Genomic DNA, 24,782 nt, shown 5'->3' on the forward strand with positions numbered 1-24,782 from the left:
AATTGTGTGTTGATTTTAATACATGTAAAACAAAATCAAATGAATACAATCATTGATTGAAATAAATATGTTTAAATGTTTGAGTATTACAAAATAAAAAAAACGTGGTGCAAAATCTATCGTGAGATCATGAATTCTGATTTTGAACATCAGGTAAGGATTGTGATAACCTTCTCGCAGACTTTTCCAATCTGTTATCTTGGTTTTCTCCTTCTATCATATGTTCACTGCTGACATGAGCTTTATGTAATTTTCTCGAGGTTATGTTTCTGATAAAACTGGAGGGATTAAAGCCTATACTTTTGTGAAATAGTTCTTTACTTGTATGCTTAGGGGAACTTTCTTCCACGTCGAATTGTGAATTACATTTTGAAATATCTCCGTTAACTTTGCTTTTATTTAATGTTTCAGTGGTTTCTATTTCTTCAGAGTCTTTTATATCCCCTAATAGTTTTTCTCCGCTGTTTCTCTTCAATGAATCTTGAACAGTTTGTACATTTTCAGAGTATTTCTCAGATTTGTTGATGACAACAGAGGAGTTCCGGAAGGGTAAAGTTCCGGTTGTCGCGGAGTAATCTTCCCCTTCATCTTCGTTATCGTTGGTCACTGAAAATGTGAAGGTAAACAAAGACTCTGACATTATTAAGTTGTTATGATGAATAGATAAGTGTCATTCGTAGATATCATTATTTGATCATCAAAATAGGTTACGAAATACATGTATATCACTTAAGAATGAAATCGTACACATCGTATTTGTATTGTATAGTGACATAATTACTTGGTTGGAATTATTGATGGAATTACAAATACTGTTAACCAACTTTTATTCATTATTCGTGTGTGAAATATTTTCCTGATATTTGCCAATATCATTTTCCCTCTGCAAATGGATTGCCATGAACTACTCAGTCTGTCTATACTTCAAGTGTCGTGTGAATTTTACTGATCTCATACAACTCTCAAACCGACGAATCGAAAACAAAAGAACCCCCTGAGTAAACGTTGTTGTACAGCATGGAAGATATTTGTGAGTAAAATGTATGATATTTGGAAAAGCAAATTAATTACAAGTAGTGAACATTTACAGTACAGATTTCCTCGCAATGTAGATGACTTACCACATGCAGATGAAGGTTTTCTAGAACAATTAGCTGAGTTTCTGTCTTCCAAAGTCAACGCACACGACCGTCTCTTCTCCCCAGCATGACTGCCGTGGATACTTCCGCTGTATGAACCTCGACTTCTACTTGGGGTATTCCTCATTACTCTTTCCTTGTTGTTTTTCTCCGGGCGGAAGATTACAATGTAAATTTTAGTTATGAAGAGACAAATCAGGCACACAGTTCCATGGATGATCAAAGACACAGCAAGAGACATAACTTTGACGACTTTGTTTTCGGAGAAGGCATATAGAGGAATAAACGCAATCCACAAGACAAATGACGTGAAGCAACAGTACATTATTTCATGGGAGTCGTTCATACCGTCTGGAAGTTTTCTTGTTTTAATGGCAAACACTAAACACACAACCATCAACAAGAATGACCATGCAAGACTTACGAAATAGCTAAAGTTTCTCAAGTCGGCACACGAACGATTTCCGACGGCAGATTCAGGATTTATAGAGTATGATACAACTGGTGGTGGATTGTCACTGGCAATCCAAAACACAATCGCTAAAAGATGTATAGCGGATAAAGTAAGGGACATCACGAGGGCAGTCTTCATTGTACACATATTTCTATGCATTAGTGTCTGCCCCTGGATGGCTTTGGTCTTTATTGAAGATTGTACATCAAATGCTCGGTTGTAGACTATCAGCTTGGAAAAAATGGAGGAATACGCCATCGTGTAACTGAGACTAAGAAATATTCTGAAGAAAGCACATGATGCCAAAGAGGGTTCACTAACAAGAATGAATGGAGATATGTAAGAGAAAAGAATTCCAATTAACAGCACTAAGCTCGTCTCGAATCCAGTAGCCTTCACTATGGGGGTAGAACGTTTGTAAACAAATATAGTAGACACTATTAAACATATAACAATTCCAAGAGACGAAAACGCAACTATCACCAGAACATAGGGATTGTTATACGTAAGATGCTTGATAAGAATAGCAACGCAGATGTTCTGTGCGTGATTGGGTATCCATCCATATTCACAGGGCACACAGTTATAGGGATCACTGACATTAACTATGGCGGTGTAGGCACAAGCTTTACACGACCAACAACACACCTCACTTCTGCTTCGGATCTCGCCTTTTTTACAAGGTAATGAACACAAAGATATTTCCTCGTCCGGTTTCTTCAATTCATTCCACTTTAAATTCTTTCCATAATCTAAAATACAGTATTCATAATGAAAAACGAATTGTAATAAAAATTATTATGTATCTCTTACATTTTCTACTGATCTCACATACTGCACACTACTAAAGAAGATAAATATTGATAATCTACATCTTTAAAAGTGGATTCGAGATGATGAACAGTGCCCACAATAAATGGCCGTAAGATACATGCAAGAGCACGAATAAAATACAAGACCAACACAACCAATTGACAAACAAATGAATCTCTACTATATACTCTCAGCATGATGCTTTTCATATACATGTAAACTATCTCATCAGTTTAATAAGTGAGGAATTTGTGCACATGGGATGCCGTCGATTGTACAGTCCTTGCAAAATGATATCTAGTGATATTAAATTATTGAGAAACGCTCCTAGTAATGGGTTATCTACGAGTCCTTCTAAACGGTGAAATCCTGTAAATCTCGAAAGATTACTTCAGTGAAAATATTGACGACTTGTAGAATTTTTATTCATAAAAATTCTTCTTTTGTGTGTGTGTGGCCAACTTATTTTCTTTTGGTAGTCTAAAGATTGAGACAAATGGACGTCATTCTGATGGTACTAAAATCTTACATTTTCCGATCTCCTTCCAGCGGTAACCGTTTTCCCTCTGGTATTGTAAAACGCTGTATCTAACGGGACCATCCACCCCATCCACAAAGTGAAACGTTGTGTTGAACGGATCTACAAAAGTAGTTACAAAAAGATCAATAATATATCAAACCAGGGATCGGTAGTAACAAAAGGAATTCATACTATATCAAACCAGTGATCTGTAGTCACAAAAGGGATTCATAGTATATCAAACCAGGGATCTGTAGTCACAAAATGGATTCATAGTATATCAAACCAGGGATCTGTAGTCACAAAAGGGATTCATAGTATATCAAACCAGGGATCTGTAGTCACAAAAGGGATTCATAGTATATCAAACCAGTGATCTGTAATCACAAAAGGATCAATGATATATCTGTAGTCACAAAAGGGATTCATAGTATGGGTCGAGCCCTCTGCTGGTGGATTGTTAGTCCCCGAGGGTCTCTACAGCCCAGTAGCTAAGTACTTCGTTACTAGCTTGAAAATACAGATGTATATTTAATTGCTGTTATAAAATTTAGAAATTCATTTCAAAATTAAGGATTATCTCCCTCATGCATAGCTCTTATCCTTGGACGAATTTGGCTCCATTTGTTTGGCATGCTGTTTTTTGGCTATATTTAGATCTAAAACTTCATAGTTATTTCGGATTTCAAACATTTCGGTTGAGCATCACTGAAGAGACATTATTTGTCGAAATGCGCATCTGGTGCATCAAAATTGGTACCATATAAGTTTTACATATCAAACCAGGGATCTGTAGTCACAAAAGGGATTCATAGTATATCAAACCAGGGATATGTAGTCACAAAAGGGATTCATAGTATATCAAACCAGGGATCTGTAGTCACAAAAGGGATCCATAGTATATCAAACCAGTGATCTGTAGTCACAAAAGGGATTCATAGTATATCAAACCAGGGATCTGCAGTCACAAAAGGGATCCATAATATATCAAACCAGGGAACAGTAGTAACAAAGAGATCAATGATGTATAAAATCAGGGATTTGTAGTCACAAAAGGACCAATATTATATCAAAACAGGGATCTGTAGTCACAAAGGGATCAATAGTGTATCAAATCAGAGATATGTGGTCACAAATGGGTCAATGATGTATCAAATATGGATATGTAGTCATAAAAGGGATCTATAGTATATATAAAACAGGGATCTATAGTCACAAAGGGGTCAGTAATATATCAAACCAGGGATCTGTAGTCACAAAGGAATCCATAGTATAACAAAACAAGGATATATAGATTAAAAATAGAATGAGAATGTATTAAAACACAGATCTATAATGTAATCAAACGAGTAGAAAATATGAAAAATAACTGTGACGTCGTCATTCATGTATAAAGATGAACCGAGTATCTGTTAAGCAATCTTAGACGACTGAATTGTTCTGTTGTAGAAATGAAAGCAATGGTATATCAAAAACTTCAAGTAATTATATCTTGCCTAATATATTTGAAGAACATATGCAAATTGATTGAATATTGTTTTCTACACAAAATTTGAAAACTATCCACCCATACAGTGACGTCACTAACTCTAGGTGAAGGGCTACAACTATTGACCTATGCATGGCACTCAGAGCGGTAACAATGAGGGTTCTGGAGCTTAAACAGTGAGGGCTCTTTTTGAGAGACTTTACCAGAACATAATATATGATTACTTGTTTTAATCATAATCGTATGATATAATTAATGGCAAGAGTAATGCGAAATGACGTTCTATAGAGTTTTGGAATTCAGTTCTAGTTCTTTCCAAATTATCTTCTTTGAATATGTTTGATTATTTTTTTTTTATTTGTCGTTTTTATATCAATTTAGGATAAATGTTATAATCAATTTATTTCACTGCAGTTTTACTTCCATGACTTTTTTGGCATGTAATGAAAATAGCAAAATACAAAATATAATTATTCGGAACGCAGATTTTCACAGAACAAAAGTATTATGATGTATGAATTCGACAGCAAAGAAAAGTAAGCTTTAAGTATCTTAAAATCTTGACTTACTTTCAACTTTTCCAAGATATTCGAGGATCAATTCTCCTGTAAGACTGGATTTCATGTCATCACACACACCCCTAGCTCCTCCACAAAGTGAAGAGTGGATCTCCTGTACAGCGCTTCCAAAAGCGTAAACAGCGTTACGTACGTTGTAAGCTGTGAGTAATTCCTCGAAATCTGAAAAAGATATTGATCTAAATAAAAAAAAAATTATTTCATCTTTCATATACATGTATACATACATCGTTAAGGGATTAGGTTAAATGATAATCCACTTTGACCCTAATTTCAACGGTAATTTAAACTTTCAAGCTATATACATAACAAAACTGTATGTAAGCATTTCCTATTAAACGGGTGAGATACACAAATTTATCTTAAATGATTTCTACTATACTTGACGTCACAAATACGTCAGTGACACACAAGTTTTCTTGAAATGACAAAAGTACAAAAGCATGTGCCATATGTCTCGACAACAGATCAAATATGTTTTTAATCTTAAGAACATACGAGACATTTCTCAATGAAAGGTGAAGACATTGAACAGTAATCAATCTCATAACTTGTATAAGCAAAACAAAATAGATACTTGGGCAAACACGGACTCCTAGACACACCAGATGTGGGATCAGGTGTCTAGGAGGAGTAAGCATCTCCTGTCAACCAATCACACCCGCCGTGAGCCTTATATCCTGATCAGGTAAACGGAGTTAACACGTCGGACAGCATTTGACCCAAAACGACCATAGAATTTGCGAAATGCTGATTATTTCTAACTTTTCGTGACGTTCCAAGTACAATTCACTTGCATTCTATTTCTGTTTTACAAGAGATCTTGGGGTATATTACCATGTCTGTTTTAAAGTTAGCATAATTGATAACTTTTGGTTGGTGTAAGTAAACTATTATGTATTAGAGCAAGTTGTATAAATGGACATTACTGTAGCAAAGGTGACAATTTTTTTTTTTAACAATGGGGTATTGATTAGTTATGTGATCTAACCACTGAACTATCCTAGCCGATATACAAAGTTTTGTAATATCACTACAAAACTATTTCGGAAACCCTACAACAAATTTTCATAACGACAATACGAAAAATATTATTTTCTTAAATGTCAGAAATGTCGCACATGTCCATAATGTACAAAATACATCAGTATCCTTTTCAGGCTCACGAGCGCGTCCTACTGGAAAAGGAACTTCCTGAAAAGTAGGCATTTCAGTGATTTGTTCGTGTATAACTGTAGAAGTCAAGAACTGTGTGACGTCATATTGCAAAGTAGGAACGTGTTTTGACGGGAATTGGTTTTGACATGTGTTCTCTGGTAATGGTTAGCTATCAAATAAATACATGCTTAATTCAAGGTTAGAAAATAGACGTTCCTCTGTTTGTTTTCATAATTCGTAATTTACTGGAATTTTATCAAATCAAGAATTATAAATAATTTCATGCGTTGGTGTGGATATTTAAGTTTTAAACATCGTGCTTAAGGTATTCAATGTATAATGACCATATTTCATATCTAATAAATGGATGGTGGAATATTTGTAATCATGGTATCATTTTGAAGGGTTCATCAAATAAAAATAACCCACGGTAGGAATTTTCTAAATTTTGTTTACTGCTTGATATATTTCACCTAGAATTTAACATTGAAGTATATGGTAAAAGCATCTTTTATTACAATATTTTAAAAACAAATTATATATTCATACTAATCTCTTGGTAAAAAGTTACATACACTTTCTTTTTATGAAAATATGAAATAAAATTAATCATTGACCACACACATTTTTAGAAAATTGGATTTTTCTTATTTTTACAAAGGGCAGACAACTCTTCCAAAAAGTCTTAAGTGCAAAAAGGTCAGCTTCTAATCATTTACCAGTCATGTGAATTTCATCTGCTTCACTTCCATCATTATTTAACAATAAAGTTTTATGTTGATCTAAATCCTTCAAAATTGTTCATTATCCTTTCATTATACATGGAATACCTTAATTACCATTGATTTTGAGGTCAGCACAGTTAGGTTTTTTGCCAGTCGTGGAACAATTGTACCGCTGTATCAAATATTCACCAAACCAGGGGTTGTGGTTATAACTCAGATTAAGCCTAAAATAGAGAGTGAAACTTGCTCAACAGTACTACATATATAATTACACATACAAGGCTTAACAGGGGTTGTGGTTATAACTCAGATTATGCCTGAAATAGAGAATGGAACGGGGTCAAGATTAGTATCATTAAACAAACAAGGAATACACTGTAACATGAAGGTTAATATCTACAGCTTTTTTTATATCATTTCAAATTCAAATTCCGGTCATAGTAAGAAGAAAAACCAGCACATCTGTTAGCAAAGTCATATATTGATTTTTCATCTATACATTAGTTTGACAAATGAAGCATCTACTTTCAGAATAGTATATAATCACTTATTTTCGGGAGGAGAAATTCCATTCTACTCGTGGTGTCTTTAAGAGTTCCTGTTCTTCATAGTCAGACGTTCTCTCACATTCCTGGAGAATTTGTTTTGTGGGGAATGTCCACACCACATACAGACGAAATTATGACTCCATGAACAATAGCTTAACAGAATATGAGAGTAAATTGTTTGGAACAGTGAACCCCATTCAGCACCATATACCGTTGTTTGGGCTGTTTGTACATGCATGCTGTTTTACGTCACATTCCTTTGGGCACTTTGTACATCAATCGGAACTTCTCAAATGTCTCGCGCACTCGATATACACTATGTCGAGTGTGTGAGATATTCGAGGAGTTCCGATTGCATGGTTTGTACATGCATGTTGTTTTACGTTACATCCATTTGGGTTGTTTGTACATCCATGCTGTTTTAGGTCACATTAAAGAACATTTTACTCATATAGAGACGTCGCTAACTTTATCTTAAGTACCACAAATTTTTAGCTATGCATGCCACTCAAGTACGTAACAGCGAGCGTTTTTACGTACCAACATTAAATGTGACACAGGACCTATGTTACAATGTCAAGATACATGTTTTTCGCTTCTACTGCCGGACACTAGTTGAAGGAATAGTCAGTACCTATGTTTAACCGTTAGATTTGCCGTGGCGCCGAGTTTGACAAATCGGTGCCCTAACACTATGATGCCGAACATTACATCGCATTGCTCTTTCCCTCTTTCTCTCTAACCATCCCTCTCTCTTATATGTATCAGTTAATATGTATATGAAGCTTCAATGTTGGTGTCATGTACGAATTGTACTTGTACATTCTAGTGGCATGGATCTCAATAAATACTTGTATTGAATTAAAACAAAACTACATCATCGGTAGAAAACTTCACATCTTTTATGAATAATTCTTACTTTTTGAAGTACTGGGCAAATCCTGGGTAGACCGCAGTTTCTGGACTGATACCTATTGCCCCTTTAATCACGTTATCGTGTTCACTAGGTGGCTCTCTACCGATCCAAGCGTCACCTCCGACCCAAATGATGTCGTTGCCGTTGTAATTATCATCTACCAATTCCATTATTCTGTAGGCTAGTGCATATTGCATGAAGAGAATGGCTACCACTTTTCCTGAAATTATGAAATAATATCATTAGCTATTCTGGAGGTATTGCTTCAAATGTATTGTGATAAAGAAAGAGACATTTTTGCCCGTATTTCTCTACAAATTTATTCTTTGACAAAAGCGAACTGAATGTCTGGTTCAAACACAGGGCTTCCATGATTACGGTACAGTACCAGATCCATAGGTATATGAAGCTACAATTCCATTTCCTGGATTGCATTAACCTCCTTTTATTTAAATCTTCCTTCATGTTTGCAGATGGTTATGGCCGATTTCAAACCACAGCTGACATCTGGACTCGACTTGACTTTTGCATTCATGTAAGGGCACGTATGAAAAAGTGGGGATAATAAACAGTGCTTAATCTCATAATATTCCTACAAAGAATACAAAATCAAGAGTTTGGCAAACACGGACCCCTACGCTATCATTAGAAGTGAAAACCAACGCAAAGTGTCATTATATACTCATTAAGTAAGAAATGATATGAGAAACGTTTTCGATTCATTGAATAAATAACCAATGTACCAGAATAACGCGCTCTACAGATGTACATGTAAAAACAAATGTGAAAAAAAAGTAGAAGTAAAGAAAAGTTTCAACAAGTGTTTCAAACTTTCAACTTATCATGGCTAAATCATTTTACTAAATATCAGCAATGTAAAGTTGTATACCATATGTCTATATACAATGATATACAAAAGCAGATACTCCACTTTTAACTTTGAATTACGTAAATGAATTACATGCAAGTGCCATATATGTGTGTGTGTGTGTGTGTGTGTGTGTGTGTGTGTGTGTGTGTAATACTCTCCTATTGATGTGAATAAGTATTCGCTGTAGATCTAAAAGGAAATGTCCGGCTGCACACACTTCATTGTACATGTACGGTAATGCAATATCTTCCGTGTGTATTTATATTAAGGCAAGGAAGAGGACGTATTTATATCAATAGTTTGTGTAAATTATCGACCACATCATAGCCTTACAATACGCAAGAGTGGTGAAATTACCAATCTGAATCTATGGGGTGTGTAAAATCATGTACCTCAAGTTTGTTTTCCGTTTATGGTAAATTTTTCCCTGATGGTATCACTATAAAATGCTTGAAAAGAAACAATGATGATTGAACAAGATTATAAAGTTATCCGGATAATCTAAAATCCGCAGAAGATATCTATTAGTTTGAAATAGCACACGCACCTAAAATAGATTCTTTTCATATTTTCGGAAGCGCCGAGATATTTTGCATGCAAACACTAGGAAATATATACATTTTTAGAAATATAAAGCAATTTGTCGCAGTTCTTTTTTTAAGTCAAGGTTAGATCAATGTCATTAGTAGGATCTACATGTGGTTTGTTACACTAGGTCATATTCTGTGTTTCCTAATTAAGACTTATTCAGAGTCTTAAAAATATCCCGTTGCTGTGATTTTGTTCTGCTGGAAACAAAAATCATTATCTCCTTAAAATTTTCATCTTGATGATTGAAGCGAAAATTCACTCCTTCGTGGGTTCTGTCGAAAATATCAGGTTGTTTATCTTTTTTTTCGACAAAGTACGTTTTCCTTAATTATCACAACTGGTTATTATTACATTCAAAATTTGATCTGGTGCGCCCTCCAACTTGTTTTTTAATAGTAGCAGGGTATTGTGGTGGAAATATAACATTTAATCAATGAATGGTCTGAAAGATCAATCCAAGCAGCCACTGTCGCCCCTCCCACTGCACCCTCTTTCCCCAACGATTTATATTTCTTTTTTCATGAGATCAGTATTATATAATGAAAAGTGATCAATTTCATAAATCCTATAAAGAATCAAGAGAAGGGCAAACCTCGACTCTTGAACACATCAGAGGTGAAAACAAGTGTCTATATTTTGTATTCATTTACCTGATTATACAGATAAAATCTATCAACAGAATCCGCTCCTGTATGGCGTGTAAAACGTTGCACTATTATACTAATCTTGTTATTCATATTCGAAAACTTGTAATTTTTATTCTAAAGCATATCATTCATATTCGAAAAGTTATTATTCATATTTGATAATTTTATCATTCATATTCAAAAACATGTTATTCTTATTCTAAAACGTGTTATTGATATTCAAAAAACATGCCATTCTTATTCAATAAATTGTTATTCATATTGTAAACTTTTCATTCATATTCAAAAACATGTGATTCATATTCGATAATCTTATCATTCATATTCAAAAACATGTGATTCATATTCGATAATCTTATCATTCATATTCAAAAACATGTGATTCATATTCGATAATCTTATCATTCATATTCGATAATCATGTCATTTATATTCGATAATTATGTTATTTATATTCGACAATCACGTCATTTATATTCGATAATTTTGCTATTCCTATTCTAAAGCATGTAATTCATATTCGATTATCATGTCATTCTTATTCGATAGTCATGTCATTCTTATTCGATAATTTTTTAATTCTTATTCAATATAATTTGCATTGTGGGTAATATTATCTGTTTGTAAAATCTCTGCTCATTGGGTACATGTATGTGAAAACGAAAGTAGATTATGGTGTTACCATATCTGGACCACGTGTACGCAGCACATTCATAGGTAATGAATGTCTATTGATTGATAAACTTTTGGTAAATGTTCATCGTATTACACTAACTAACATAAAGAATGTACACTTACCACCAGATATGGTAACACCATAATCTACTTTCGTTTTCACATACATGTACCCAATGAGCAGAGACTTTGCAAACAGATAATACTACCCACAATGCAAATTATATTGAATAAGAATTAAAAAAATTATCGAATAAGAATGACATGATTATCGAATATGAATTACATGCTTTTGAATATGAATAGCAAAATTATCGAATATGAATGACATGATTGTCGAATATAAATAACATAATTATCGAATATAAATGACATGATTATCGAATATGAATCAAATGTTTTTTTAATATGAATGATAAGATTATCGAATATGAATCACATGTTTTTGAATATGAATGAAAAGTTTACAATATGAATAACAATTTATTGAATAAGAATGACATGTTTTTGAATATGAATGATAAAATTATCGAATATGAATAACAACTTTTCGAATATGAATGATATGCTTTAGAATAAAAATTTCAAGTTTTCGAATATGAATAACAAAATTAGTATAATAGTGCAACGTTTTACACGCCATACTCCTGGCACATCTTTTACTTTTCTGACTTCTTCGTCGCACATATTTTTTGTGGTTTTTTATCTTGTAATATATTTTCTCGTCGCAAATCTTGTATTTCTGATCTTGTGAGCTATTTACTCTTATTACCGAGCCTTTATCAAACAATTTCTAACACTCAATCGTTTGTGTTTCTCGTTTTCATCGGATCATCAATGGTTCCTCTCAACTTTGTGTTTTCTTTTCCATGAGATCATGTATGACTTATGGCATCTTTTGTGTTTATCTTTTTATCGAACCGCCCACCACTCATCTCCCCTTTCAAGTTTGTCCTTTTCATCAGATGGTCTACATCTTCACTTACCTTTTGTACTTTTTTCTTTCTTTCATCAGATGGTCTACATCTTCACTTACCTTTTGTGGGTTTCTTCCTTTTCATCAGATGGTCTACATCTTCATTTACCTTTTGTGGGTTTTTTTTTCTTTTCATCAGATGGTCTACATCTTCATTTACCTTTTGTGGTTTTTTTTCTTTTCATCAGATCGTCTATAAACTTTTCTCACCATTTGTGGTGGCCTTTTCATCAGATCGTCTACAAACTTCTCTTACCGTTTGTGTTTGTCCTTTTCATCAGATCGTCCACGACTTTTCTCAATTCGTCCTCGTTGTCTGTTTCCTTCACTTTCTGATCCAAACCAAAACATATCCCGGCATCCTCAGCATTTGTCCGTATCTCAGTGTACCCTTCATTTCCATAATTACTGTCCTCATAGATAATATTGACGTACTTCCAATCTAGAGAGCTATGGAAAAGACACAAAGTATCAATAGCTATATCCATATAGGTCATCGGAGTGACTCAAGTAACTTACAAGTCATCTGAGTGACTCAAGTAACTTACAGGTCATCGGAGTGACTCAAGTAACTTACAGGTATTGCAAACAATGACCGTTTTTGTGCATGTAATCCTTTTCTAAATCCAAAATGAACCAAACATTCAACATTGTTGCAAGTTTTAGGGGAAAAAAATTGAAATCCCATATTCTATATCTTGAACACATTAAATTAAAACATTCTTGGAAGTCCTTGTTTTGCCTGAATATTTAGAGATAGCAAATATTTTTGTGTATGATTATATCGAGTTAATTTCAATTCCCAGGGGAATGGGGTAGGTCCGTTCTGACTGATATCAGATTTTTTATCCGCTTCGGTAATATCATGTCGCTACACAAAGGCATGTGATAATGGTAATATTAGAGCAAATCAAAGATCTAAATTTAATCAGATTGGGGATAATGTTCCAAGGAGGGTTATAAAGAAATTGGTAGAAAATTCTACAGATCAAGTTCGGGATGTTTACTTTAATTCCATTCAGCTTCGCATTCCTATTCACCGATGATAAATGCATAAATTTTTTTAAATTTTTTTAAATATATATATATATATATATATATATATATATATATTCAGATTTCTATTCTTATGCACTTTCAAATTTTAGCAGAATTAGAGTAGGTTTCAATATGAAGTATCTTAATGTTTACTTTGAAAAAAAAAAACATGCAGGTTTGGTTTTCAATATATGAATTAAACATCCCGTATCCTTATTCAGAAAACTCTAGATTTTGTGTTTAAAATTACGAAGTCACAGCACTAATGTCCAATTATACATGTATACACTCTTTTATGAATCTCCTAACCCAGAAAATATGGCTATTGCTCAGATAATAAAATCCGAGGATTAGTATGGGGTCATAAGTAGGGATCACCCTAGAAGTTCTATGACAACAGTTTAATCTTCATATAATGCTACCAATTACAATGAAATGACAATCACTCAAATTTTATGGACATCACATTGCGCGTCCTCTTATTTCGAAAAAAAAAATCAAAACTGCTCGCTGCAGCAAGTCATTCCTTACGCAGTGTACAGACCAACACCCAGAAAAACCTTGAAAGCAAAAATCACAAACTCATGCTGGCATGGTGTGAGTCCTCTGTAGCATTCACAACTTCCAATCAAAAACCCTGAATCACGGGTTGTACATATTATCTGTTGCTAAAATTGTACGTGTACATATACAGTGTACATGTATTTATCTACATGTACGACCTCAACACCGGGGAGGGTGCCATTTTATAAAAAACAAAACAAAACAAAAAAACAACAACCAACATTTCATCGCCTGGACCATAGCTGCAGCTGTAACAAAATCTTTCGTTTTAGTGTGCAACAATGTTAAGGGGACCGCTAGGAAAATATCTATATTTTACGATTTGAACACTGAATATTATCATACTATGCTTTTGTATATATTGCCTGGATTGACATTTTTGTAAAACAAAATTTACATGGATATTGCAAAGCCAATGTATCCTATGTAAAATCGTACATGGTGCAATAGTCTCAGAATACTACCTGGTATATGACAAGTGTTGCAAACTAAAATGTCCTGACTTATTTATGATACTATGTACTCTACATCTACGTACATCACTCTTTAAAAAAATTTACACTTACTGTTTTGACAAGTCAGCAGCACTTTTTAAATACCAATAGACAGTTTTGTTTGAGACAAAATGACTTCCAGCTTAATTGAATAAAATAAGTACAGCCTGCTGTCACTGTTGATTACATTCCAACAACTTTTTATCTTTTCTCTGCCATTATTCATTTCACTTTAATGCACTTAATTTTCTTATAGAATGTTGATTAGTAAAATTTAGAAAAATGAGATATGTGGTCATTGGGTTTTTATGTTTTAACACGGCTGGTGGGCTTCAATGGACCGGATGCAACTTTCCAACGTCAATCTAAATGTCCGAATTATCTGTAGTGTTCGATGTGATATTGCAAAATTAGAGAGATCAACTGAAGATTGAATAACTCTAGAAGTGTGGTGTATGTGTTGTAAACTTTCCCATTCAGATACTCAGAATACGAACGTTTGTTTCCACGTATAATTGTAATTGTAATTAAAAGATTCATATAGCGCCCTATCAACATTAGTTCTCTAAAGCGCTTTACAAATGTGAGAGAAAAGATAATACGAAATCAATGTCCACATACATGTGAATAAAATATTCATAGTGTCAAAATTAAAATGCATAATTACCATTATTGATACATGTATATAGCGCCTAATGTAATGATATAATTACCCTAATAACATATAAAACAATTTAAAACAACCCTTAGGAATAAAATACATAGAAAGGACATAAGTATAATAACAAACTACAGTTCAAATAGCAACTGGTTGTTGTTGTTGTTGTTTTGTTGTTGTTTTGTTGCTGTTGTTTTTTTTTGGTAACAGTACTCTTGTATGTCTAACACTCGTATTCTCAGTGTAGACAATTATATTACTTGTCAGACCTCCCCAGGGTACTTCAGTCTGAATAATCGACTTAAAGTATGGACAAATATTCATCTACAAATTCAAGATTATACTATATCGTTTGAACAATTGCCACTTATAAAAGTATGACTTACTTCTGGTCGCAGTGTTTGACGTTATTAGACAGCCATTGCATTGACTCAATCACGAGGGGTTTCCGTTGACTCTTGAAGTGAGCTGTTGTACGTATGACTGTGTCGGTACGATGAATGACCACATTGTCATATTGCCCTGTCAAACAGTAACTACTTTTAACTCACCTCAGTATGCTGACGAGAGCTTTGGTCTGGAAAGTATCAGAAGGCACAGTTCGTTTGAAGTATTTGTATGTAATGTTGTCGCTCAGCTCCGGTGTTGTGGCAAAATAACTTATCTGGTTTAAAACAAAGCGACTATACAAACATTTAGCGTGAATTTTAGAATAATTTTCGCAGTAATAGCTATGAATAAAAGTGACGTTGTAGGACCTTAAACATGAAAGCTTATATTGCACCAATAAGAACTGGCATTGAGAAAATATATAAATTTTGTAAAAGTCTTGAAAAATTCTAAATAATAAAACGTTACCAACACCAACATGCATATCGCTACCCATACAATATGGCATAATGTGTCGTGATAAATTTCTATTGAAATGTGTGGAATCATATGGGTTCCTAGTGTACATTCATAGCTTTCATTATGCTTTTATAGTTGTATTTGCAAGGAAATAATTAAATCGTTCCTGGTTTAGAAATTCTGGTAATAAATGTAATATTTGTAGCATAGATCCGTGTTCATTGAATGCAGTCGACAATATGATTTATTACATTTTATATAATGTCTTACCTGTGGAACTTTAAACAAGTTGAGTAGCTTCGCTACATCAACTGTCTCCTTACTTCTAGCAGGGCCAATCACACCTATGACGTTGTTGTCTTGTGATGACGTACAAGTGCAGTTCTCGAACCTGATTGGTTGTGAGTTATATCGCCTTTGTGCAAACTCCAGCGCGTGCTGCAGTGCTATGCTCGTTTCATAGCAGGAATCTCTGGCCAATAATCCAAGTGACAATCCACTGGGCTCCAGGTAACTGTTTACTTCTCTCAGAGCAAAAACAGCGGCTTCCAGGATCTGAATGCCGTCTTGTTCGTTAATACGAGACGTGCAGAATCGGCTCTCCGAATAGTGTATTGGAAAAAGTGCTCCCAAGAGGAAGTCTCCGGGAATTAGTACTTCCTTTCCAGAAATTTGGCCGCAACAATGTCCGACAAAATAGGTGAACAGGAAGGCGACGAATAGTGGTTTACTTACGTCCATCTTGTTTGGAGACAGTCTCTGCTAATTACTTCGTGTCATGGATTTTTACGAGGAAGGAAGAATGTACTCTGCTTTCCTTTTTACTCTGGTTCATGATGCTAGACAATATCTGTAAATTTCGGAGCCGTTAGCAAGGAAGGAAGTTGAAACTTTCACGAATTTAAGCAGTCCTTGTGTGGATGCAGATAATACGCCATGCTTGTTTACGAGGACTGCGTTTAAAATGTTTCCTACAAAAAGCAATTGTGACCCCCAAGAGTTAGAGCATCGTGTTGAATTACTCACACTATAAGTGTACTCAACTTAAAATGTTTCATCACTTAGTCACGTTAAAGCAATGTAATTGAATGATTTTAGAACCGGATATTGTTTCAATATTCATTGTAAAACTCGAATGCTTACTTCTCAAAATACGAATAAAACAACGTCTAATCTGGCTGATGATAAATGATGTTTGGTCGAATTGCCTTAAAAGGACATGCTCACCTTGTTATATAAACAACTTGTTTTAGCAAATGCTGTTCTTGAAATGCTTCATTGTTATTCCTATATTTAATATGAAGTAATGTAATTCACAATTTGATTCTTATGTACATGTGAAGACATTGATAGTGTATTTATATAGATATCAACTTATAAAGATCTTCTCGATGTTGAAAAGGCATGACACTTTTTAGATGAAGGCACAGCAAGATCTATATTCTACAAGAATCGACATTGTCATATTATTCTAACTGTGATAGTAGCATTTAGCATGATTACTATTATTCGCTACTTTGGAATACTTTTAAGACATTCCAATGACATATCTCTAAAAACAGCATTTTCTGTTGTAGCTATAAAATAATTTAGTATCAATGTCAAATAACTCATATTGAAGGGGTGTTCGGGTTCCATGCAAGCTTTATTGAGTGTTTAACATAAAATTCGTTTTGTAATTAGAGGTGTAACATCCTGGATTGAACACTAATTACTCCTACACGTTCTGTGTCGAGATTTATTGACAATTCGGGAAATTAAATGTGATGGATGATGGCAATTGACCTTTGGCCCAGAACACCTTGAGCAACAGCCCAGTTGGTATTGAAAGATACAGTGTAGGAAGATAAGACAAAAAAAGTGCCATTTCTATTTAGGAATGATAGGGTTAAGGTTTCGCTATCAATAAGATCTTGTTTTATAGTGTCTTTTTTTCGTCTTTGTATTATCTGAGGAGGTAAACTGTCTTGCTATCAGTGATTAACCGGGTATCCATTTTACAGATCGTATCAATTCCTGTTCTGTGTAACTGTCAAACCATGCATATAGACAACATCATAATGGTTTAAAAATAGTTCTGAACTATTTTTAACACTGTTACGAACTTCTCCCTGAATAACTCACTTATAAACGTTATAGATAGAGGTCCTTAAGGTGTCTTGGGTTAATTAATTAAGCTATCTTACCTGGATGTCGTTATCGGAGTTGATAGGTAAACTGGACTTAGTCAGTATAACAGCGGAGAAGTGAGTGTTATCGTGTCGTTATCATGGGACTATACAGTTCACTATCTGTAAACAGACAAATCATCATTTCATGTCAAGTGGGATGGAAAGCGGCTTCTGCATGTGTTCATAATCGTCTTAAAGATTGTGTCAAGTATGAAATAAAATTACATGTGTTTACGATAAGTGTGCACTTGTCGCAGCTTGCATGGTGTGTATAATTCATTCAGTTGTTCTCCTGCATTGTCTTACTGCTTTTTTGAACTTTTATAAGGCTTTGTACAGTAAAATGAATTTACGCATTTTTTCATCCAATGTTGGCTGCGCATGCTTCATGTCAGAGGCCACACAAGAGTCATATCACTGGAGTTCCCCGCCCACCCTCAGGGGTGCCAATTATCACTGAGATAAATGACCGTTCATCTCCGTCCCAACAAGGATGACCGTATATTTACAGTTCTTTATCACTCCTAAGCTGTACAGTTTATCAGTAGAAGTAAATTCATATATAAATGTGTAAACACATTTGTGTTGTTATTTACTGAGAATTTAAGTCATACATGACATGGTTTTGATAACAACAAATATTATGCTTGCACGACATGAATGTAAAAGTAGAAAAGTGTGTTAATTCACAGTGAACTAAATGCACACGTGTGACAATTCTAAACATAATTCATTCCGCACATAAACTTTTCTAAATTACCCATATCTTTGTAAATTTTAGAATTAATCAATGGCAGTAATAATTTTTTGTGGTTATTTAAGAATTTTGCGCTCGCATCGTCAATTGTACAGCGGTAGGTGAAGTGTCTCACGAAAGATTCGTAGTGGTTACGTGTGAACGCCGAGCATGGTGCTTACGTTTAACGATTTAGATTTGACATGGTCAAAGTATAAGAAGGACTCGAACCCATCAACTTCCAGTAAAAAAGCGGACATTTTAACCACTGAGCACCGCGGCCGGTTCAAATGCAGAAAAAAATTCTATAGTACGTCTTTGAACATTTTTTACGAAAGTTGTTTTACAATGGACAAACCATTCTAGAATAATTTTTGTATACAACACGTTTTAAGCACGCAAATCATATTCTGCAATTTCCGTTCTATTGTATTTTATTGCACTTTTGTATTTATTGTATATTGCATTTTTAATATTGTATTTTTCGGTATTAATTGCTAGTGTTTGGTAAGGCAATTTGAACTTTAGTGTACATTTTTTTCAAAGTTGGTAGAGATTGACTTTCTTAAAAAGATAGTCAAGGTCGTTTCTATTAAATATTTCTAAATATTAGATAAGTCCATGTGACTCAAACAAGTCATTTTCTATAAAATGTTTTATGCGTTTATCTGCATTTACTTTCAAATTCAAAACAATTATGATCTTCAAAATAATCCCCTGAATGTTTGCATGCTGAACAGAAATACCATCTGCTATATGAAGCAGCTCCTAGTGTAAATTGTGATGCACATGTAATCATTTCAAAGTTGATACATGTCATTCATTTATCTTTTTTATGATATTAGAAAAAATTAAGGTGATCCAAGATGAGAAATGTTTTTCACGAAAATGAGCCTTACTTCCTCTTCACTGAGCCTTACTTCCTCTTCACTGAGCCTTACTTCCTCTTCACGAAATAATGTTGATGACATAAAAGAAAGCAGTGCAAATTAGCTTTTTCTTCTACACTTCATACAGAGTGTTGAGTCTGCTGTGTGCTGCAGGACCAATCTCCATCACCATTCAATGAGAATATAAGGACATACACTATGTTTCTCAATATATAATTTCTCGAGAAAACTCGGGTGCGATTCACTTGCATCCTGTTCTATTTTTACAAAAATACTTGAGATATATTATATGTACCAGATTTGTTTCCAGATAGCTAATAGCTGCAACGTCAGTTCTTGCAATGAGTGTATCAATTCAATATATCAATGAGTGTATCAATTCAATATATCAAGGCGTTTAGAGAGAAAAAATCCGCAAAATTGGCTGTCACGGAAGTACAGAAGGACGGACAAGGGTAACACTACATGCTCCGATTTAAACGATATTTTATTATGTATAATACATAAAAGAATTGGACAACAGGCGTTGCCTATATAAGCCCTCTCTATACAAATTCATGGTCAAGGTCATACAGATATAGTTATCATATAATGATAATGAAGCAATATAATATTATATACATTGATGTGTTTGACAGTTTCCATTTCTATGATAATTTACAGCTTGATGTATGACTGAAAAATATAATTTAGGTATGAATATAGAAATTTACTACACAGGAAAAAGATATAAACAAGTTGGTTCTGTGGTTTGAAAATGAAAGATTTTAAGAAATTAAACAAATCTATTTGTAGACAAAATAAATTCATGTACAATTCTGAAAATTGCAACATTTTGGTTATAACTGAGATTATTGTCACCATACAAAATAAGTTCTAAAGATAAAGTTAATTGTAATTGTAGATCATTAAAACTTTGTATCAGTATTTGTCTTTGTGTACAATATTTTGGACACTTCAGAAAAAAATGAAGTGTGGTTTCAGGACTATTTTGACACAAGTCACAATTAGGATTTACATACTCCGATCACTTTGTTGCGGGGGCATAAAAAATATGGAATACGTCGAATTCAAAATTGTACTTAAAATGGTATGCCCTGGGAGCACTATTTCAATTTCTCGTAATTCTAATGTCAATATGCAGTTTAATGTTTCATTCCAATCCCTGACCATGAGATTATCAGCGAATAAAGCACACTTTCTGTGACATAGCTTACTTCAAACCTGAAAATTATTTACATGCATTGAAGTAGAGTTTTACAGTGTCCGCTTATTCTCTACGCCGCCTATATTAGAAGTATGATTAACACCACCACCTACAAACCTGAAAATTATTTACAATCATCGAGGTAGAGTTTTACAGTGTCCGCTTATTCTTTATGCCTCCTATATTAGAAGTATGATTAACAACACCACCTACAAACCTGAAAATTATTTACAATCATCGAGGTAGAGTTTTACAGTGACCGCTTATTCTTTATGCCGCCTATATTAGAAGTATGATTAACAACACCACCTACATAACTCACGGCAGAAATAGCAGAGTGTCATCTTTAATGCATAACAAACAAAGCACAAGCAATGTCTAACACTTTATTTCAATCATCTTCTATTGAAACAGAATTTTTAAAACGCACAACCATTTACACAGAAAACATACATTACATATCTATACAACCTGAACAATTAGTGTATTGAAATTAGTATGTATGATCTAAAGGTTAAATCATCTAACTGGACCAGCCTCGTTTAAAGTATTCGATCACTTATTATTTTGAAATATGTTGAAAGAATATACCTTACGTAATGTATGATTTATCAATCAAGGAAATTCCATTAGTGAACTTCCCACGCTTACGTAGCAATGTTCCATTGACAATTGCATATGGTGTTTATGTCTCTCAATAGTTTCGATGCGCAAGAACATATTCTGTCTACATGCCTTCTCCCAATGAGTCAAGATTGCTTGCATAAGTAAGTTCCAGTAAATAATAGATACAAGATCTATACATTTATCATCTGAAAGTTTAAATCTATGATCCCCTGAATTTTTGCTACTGGACTAACACTCCATCTGCTAAGTAAGTCGGCTCCTAGTGTAACTTTTAACGAATATGCAGTCATTTCACAGATAGAAGATAACATTCAGTCATCTTTTGATATCTTTGGGGTGAGAGAAAGAATCACCAAAGTGTGAGCTTTACTATGATATCTCTTGTCAGTTATCAACAACAAACAACACTAAATAGCGGTACAACATTGGTAACTTTATTAGAGAAACAATTATTCCCGGAAAACCAAAACAATAAGTCATTATTGAATTCAAACTTGTTTATGAAAACGTTCCAGGATTATTTTTTTTCTTCTCAGAAATTGTGCATACACTGTAGCATTCAGAATCTGTACAGCAGTTTATCAACAAACAACACAATTCAACGAATTGGTCATTTGATTCAGGAGAGAGAGAGAGAGAGAGAGAGAGAGAGAGAGAGAGAGAGAGAAATTCTAAACACTTGTATATTGTTGCATGGTACTGTTGCCCAAACACGTGTATTTGTATCGTCAATGTTTTTGCCTTTGATATCGTTAATGCGCGTATGGATTTAAAGAAAACAATAGCACGTCTATTTTAACAGCTGAGAATTCCGACAGAAATGAAAGCAGAATGTGAATACAAGAGATAAACTTCATTTCTAACAATGCATGAGGGTATGAATTGCAACACTTCACGCCGCCGCATACTTTTCATGTAGCGCTGACACTAGCGCACTTCTTGAAATATGGCGGTGTTAAACGTCGCAGTCCATACCCTCATGTATTTTCAAAATTAAAATGTATTTCTGAAGTGTATTGCTGCATGATCTTGTTACCCGAACGTGTGTATATTGTGTTGGGAATTCACGGTTGGTCTTTTACACAAGAAAGAATTGGAAGCGGTCCCAACACTGGGTTTCTGACGATGCATATTATTTCTACCTGTTTATCTTCACTTGTAAGGAGAGTTCGAGCTTTATCCAAAAGTACCAATCAAAACAAAGCCCTTTTCAGTAGTGATTTTAAAGGTTGCTCTATTCCAAGAATAAGACAAATAAATATTAATTATAACTTGTCTGATAATGCACGGATTGTTAATTAGATAAAAACATTGTTTTGGTATATGCACAGTTTACCAATTTCTTGAATATATATATGGCGCTCTTTGTCAATTGTAAGGTTATTTAGTATTGCATATTTACGTATTATAATAAGAATAATCCTTCCTTTGTTAATTTACAAAGTTCCCCTCTGATGCCGTTCTGGTGCAACCTGCGATAGGATAAGACCATTTCATTCATCTGGAATTCAACCACAGATGTAAAATTTCAGGAAGCGACACAATACATAACTGATTTGTGTTTCCGTAAAGACTGTGTTAAATGTATTGATTGTTTATCGATGTTAATGTTTAAATCATCAATCAGTTTAGGGGATTTCTGCAATACATGCGATCAAGGAATCTAATTTAAAAATAGACAACATATCATACAAACAGATACTTATATTTGCTTCCTTTTCAGATGAAATTTTTTTTTTCTAAAAAGACAGAGCATTTAGTCATTTGCTGATGATTCAATGTCAGGTATTTAAAAAATAGCAGGCTGGACTATTCGGGCGACAAAAGAACAATATACGTTTTGAATCAAATGAATTCACCTTGCATAAGACAATGATTGTAAATTTTTCACTTGCACGGAAATTGACCCTGCACGCTTTGAAGATAGAGTGTGCTTGACTGACGTCTCTCTTTCAAATGATCCTATAAATCAAAAAAAAAAAAAAAAATGTCCGCTCTGATATTTCATTTCTATTTTTTCCATGTTCACATGATAAACGACAATTAATTTTTTTTTCAAATCATTCATAACACGGACGTTGATAAAATGCTGTAGACGTGATCCTGAGTTAGCGGGAAAATGCCCTTCAATTTCCATATTGGACAGCAAACGATGACGTGATTAGTGTTTTCTATTACATCAATAAACTTTCTGAAAATTAAGGAGAGGGCCAAAATGTACTAAACCATTTTGATCATGTTAGAAAATCTGCATCATTTTATGATCAGTTTGTCTCGGTTCGGGTGTGAATAAAAACCGGACCCTCCGACATGTACTCTGTTGTAAACCGATTCTACAAGTAGTCCCTACTAATTCAATAGTGACATCACATCAGTACAGCTGTTTACAAACACTTACCCCGCTCCCCCTTTTATTTTTGTTTACCTGTCAGGTGAAAGGACTGATTTCAATTGCTAGCCACGCTTGTACGTACATTTCACACCTTGCTGATGCAAGTTCGCGTACAGCCGCTAGGCCACAATGAAAAGCGAAAACATCGGCCACTCTCCTCTACCGACGTAAGTGTGTTAACCATCTATAACCGTGATAACGTGAAGGCAAAGTGATGTGCGTGTTGACGCAATATTCTTCTAAAATTTTCTTTTGAAGTCAGTTTGAAAACATTTAGTCACTAGCAAAATTGAATGAAAGCACCACATTTAATGAACGAGAGAGAGAGAGAGAGAGAGATAGCATCTCATCACAAGGAAATAAAACTTGCATATTAGTAATGATGCTAAGAAATGATTTATGTTCATTTGATAAAACAAAATGTAGCTATCAATACTCCGACGCATATTTTAAATAGATATTATAAAATAGATAATCTATTGATATACCACTGCGTGCCAAGAATGATTTGTCGCGCAATGATTAAATGATAATCGGTTTTATTCTCTGTACAATCTGTAACATACCACGCTGAACGTCTCCAGAAAGCGCCCGAGAGAACGGAAGCATTTTTACGCACGCGACCACAACAATTTTCAAAATCAAAAGTCAATTTGACAGATGGGGGCATGTCAAAATTCATAACGTCGTCTGATGGTATTTATAATACCGTTAAAGTCTTATGAATTAATTAACAATTACAGTAATTAATCATCTTACAAACAAAGCAGCTGTAGAGGTATAAAAACGCACCGGAGACCGAGTCAACAACAGTATCTCTCCTGAGCTTGAAAGAATTCACACCTTGCTCATTCAGCGACTTAGAATTTACCTGATTAATCTATATAACTATGTATGCCACAGTTTCAGTGATCGTGTTGTCTATTCTACTTCCCGAGGTTGTTTTCGGAGCTTGCCGATTTTATAGTCAGGAAATGACTGCAATGCCGGGAAAGAAAGGTGATTATGATAGCATCTTTTTTTTATCTTTTTTTTTTTTTTTTTTTTTTTTTTTTT

At 34.2% G+C, this 24,782-nt stretch overlaps 2 protein-coding genes across 5 annotated transcripts in view; one reads left to right on the plus strand and one right to left on the minus strand.

The window, feature by feature from the left end:
* The window catches only part of LOC125664023 (metabotropic glutamate receptor 6-like), a 27,168-nt gene continuing 2,386 nt past the window's right edge, over nucleotides 1-24,782 (minus strand). Inside the window, exons 2-11 of one of the 4 annotated variants that reach the window (XM_048896508.2) lie at nucleotides 17,890-17,994; nucleotides 15,974-16,553; nucleotides 15,406-15,518; nucleotides 12,357-12,550; nucleotides 8,344-8,560; nucleotides 6,991-7,100; nucleotides 4,985-5,155; nucleotides 2,936-3,046; nucleotides 1,122-2,345; nucleotides 1-606 (exon numbers count right to left, since the gene is read on the minus strand). In XM_048896508.2, coding sequence (XP_048752465.2) covers nucleotides 128-606; nucleotides 1,122-2,345; nucleotides 2,936-3,046; nucleotides 4,985-5,155; nucleotides 6,991-7,100; nucleotides 8,344-8,560; nucleotides 12,357-12,550; nucleotides 15,406-15,518; nucleotides 15,974-16,444 — 3,090 coding nt within the window. In that variant the 5' untranslated portion in view covers nucleotides 16,445-16,553; nucleotides 17,890-17,994 and the 3' untranslated portion in view covers nucleotides 1-127. The other 3 variants (XM_048896507.2, XM_048896509.2, XM_048896510.2) reach the window with 3 other exon arrangements.
* LOC125664024 (uncharacterized) overlaps nucleotides 24,268-24,782 on the plus strand; it is a 2,161-nt gene continuing 1,646 nt past the window's right edge. The window contains exon 1 of the mRNA XM_048896511.2: nucleotides 24,268-24,725. Within this exon, the coding sequence (XP_048752468.1) occupies nucleotides 24,617-24,725 (109 nt within the window). The 5' untranslated portion in view covers nucleotides 24,268-24,616. The remainder of the gene's footprint in view (nucleotides 24,726-24,782) is intronic.

This window comes from Ostrea edulis, chromosome 1 (genome assembly GCF_947568905.1).
Source record: "Ostrea edulis chromosome 1, xbOstEdul1.1, whole genome shotgun sequence".
NCBI classification, from domain to species: Eukaryota; Metazoa; Mollusca; class Bivalvia; order Ostreida; family Ostreidae; genus Ostrea; species Ostrea edulis.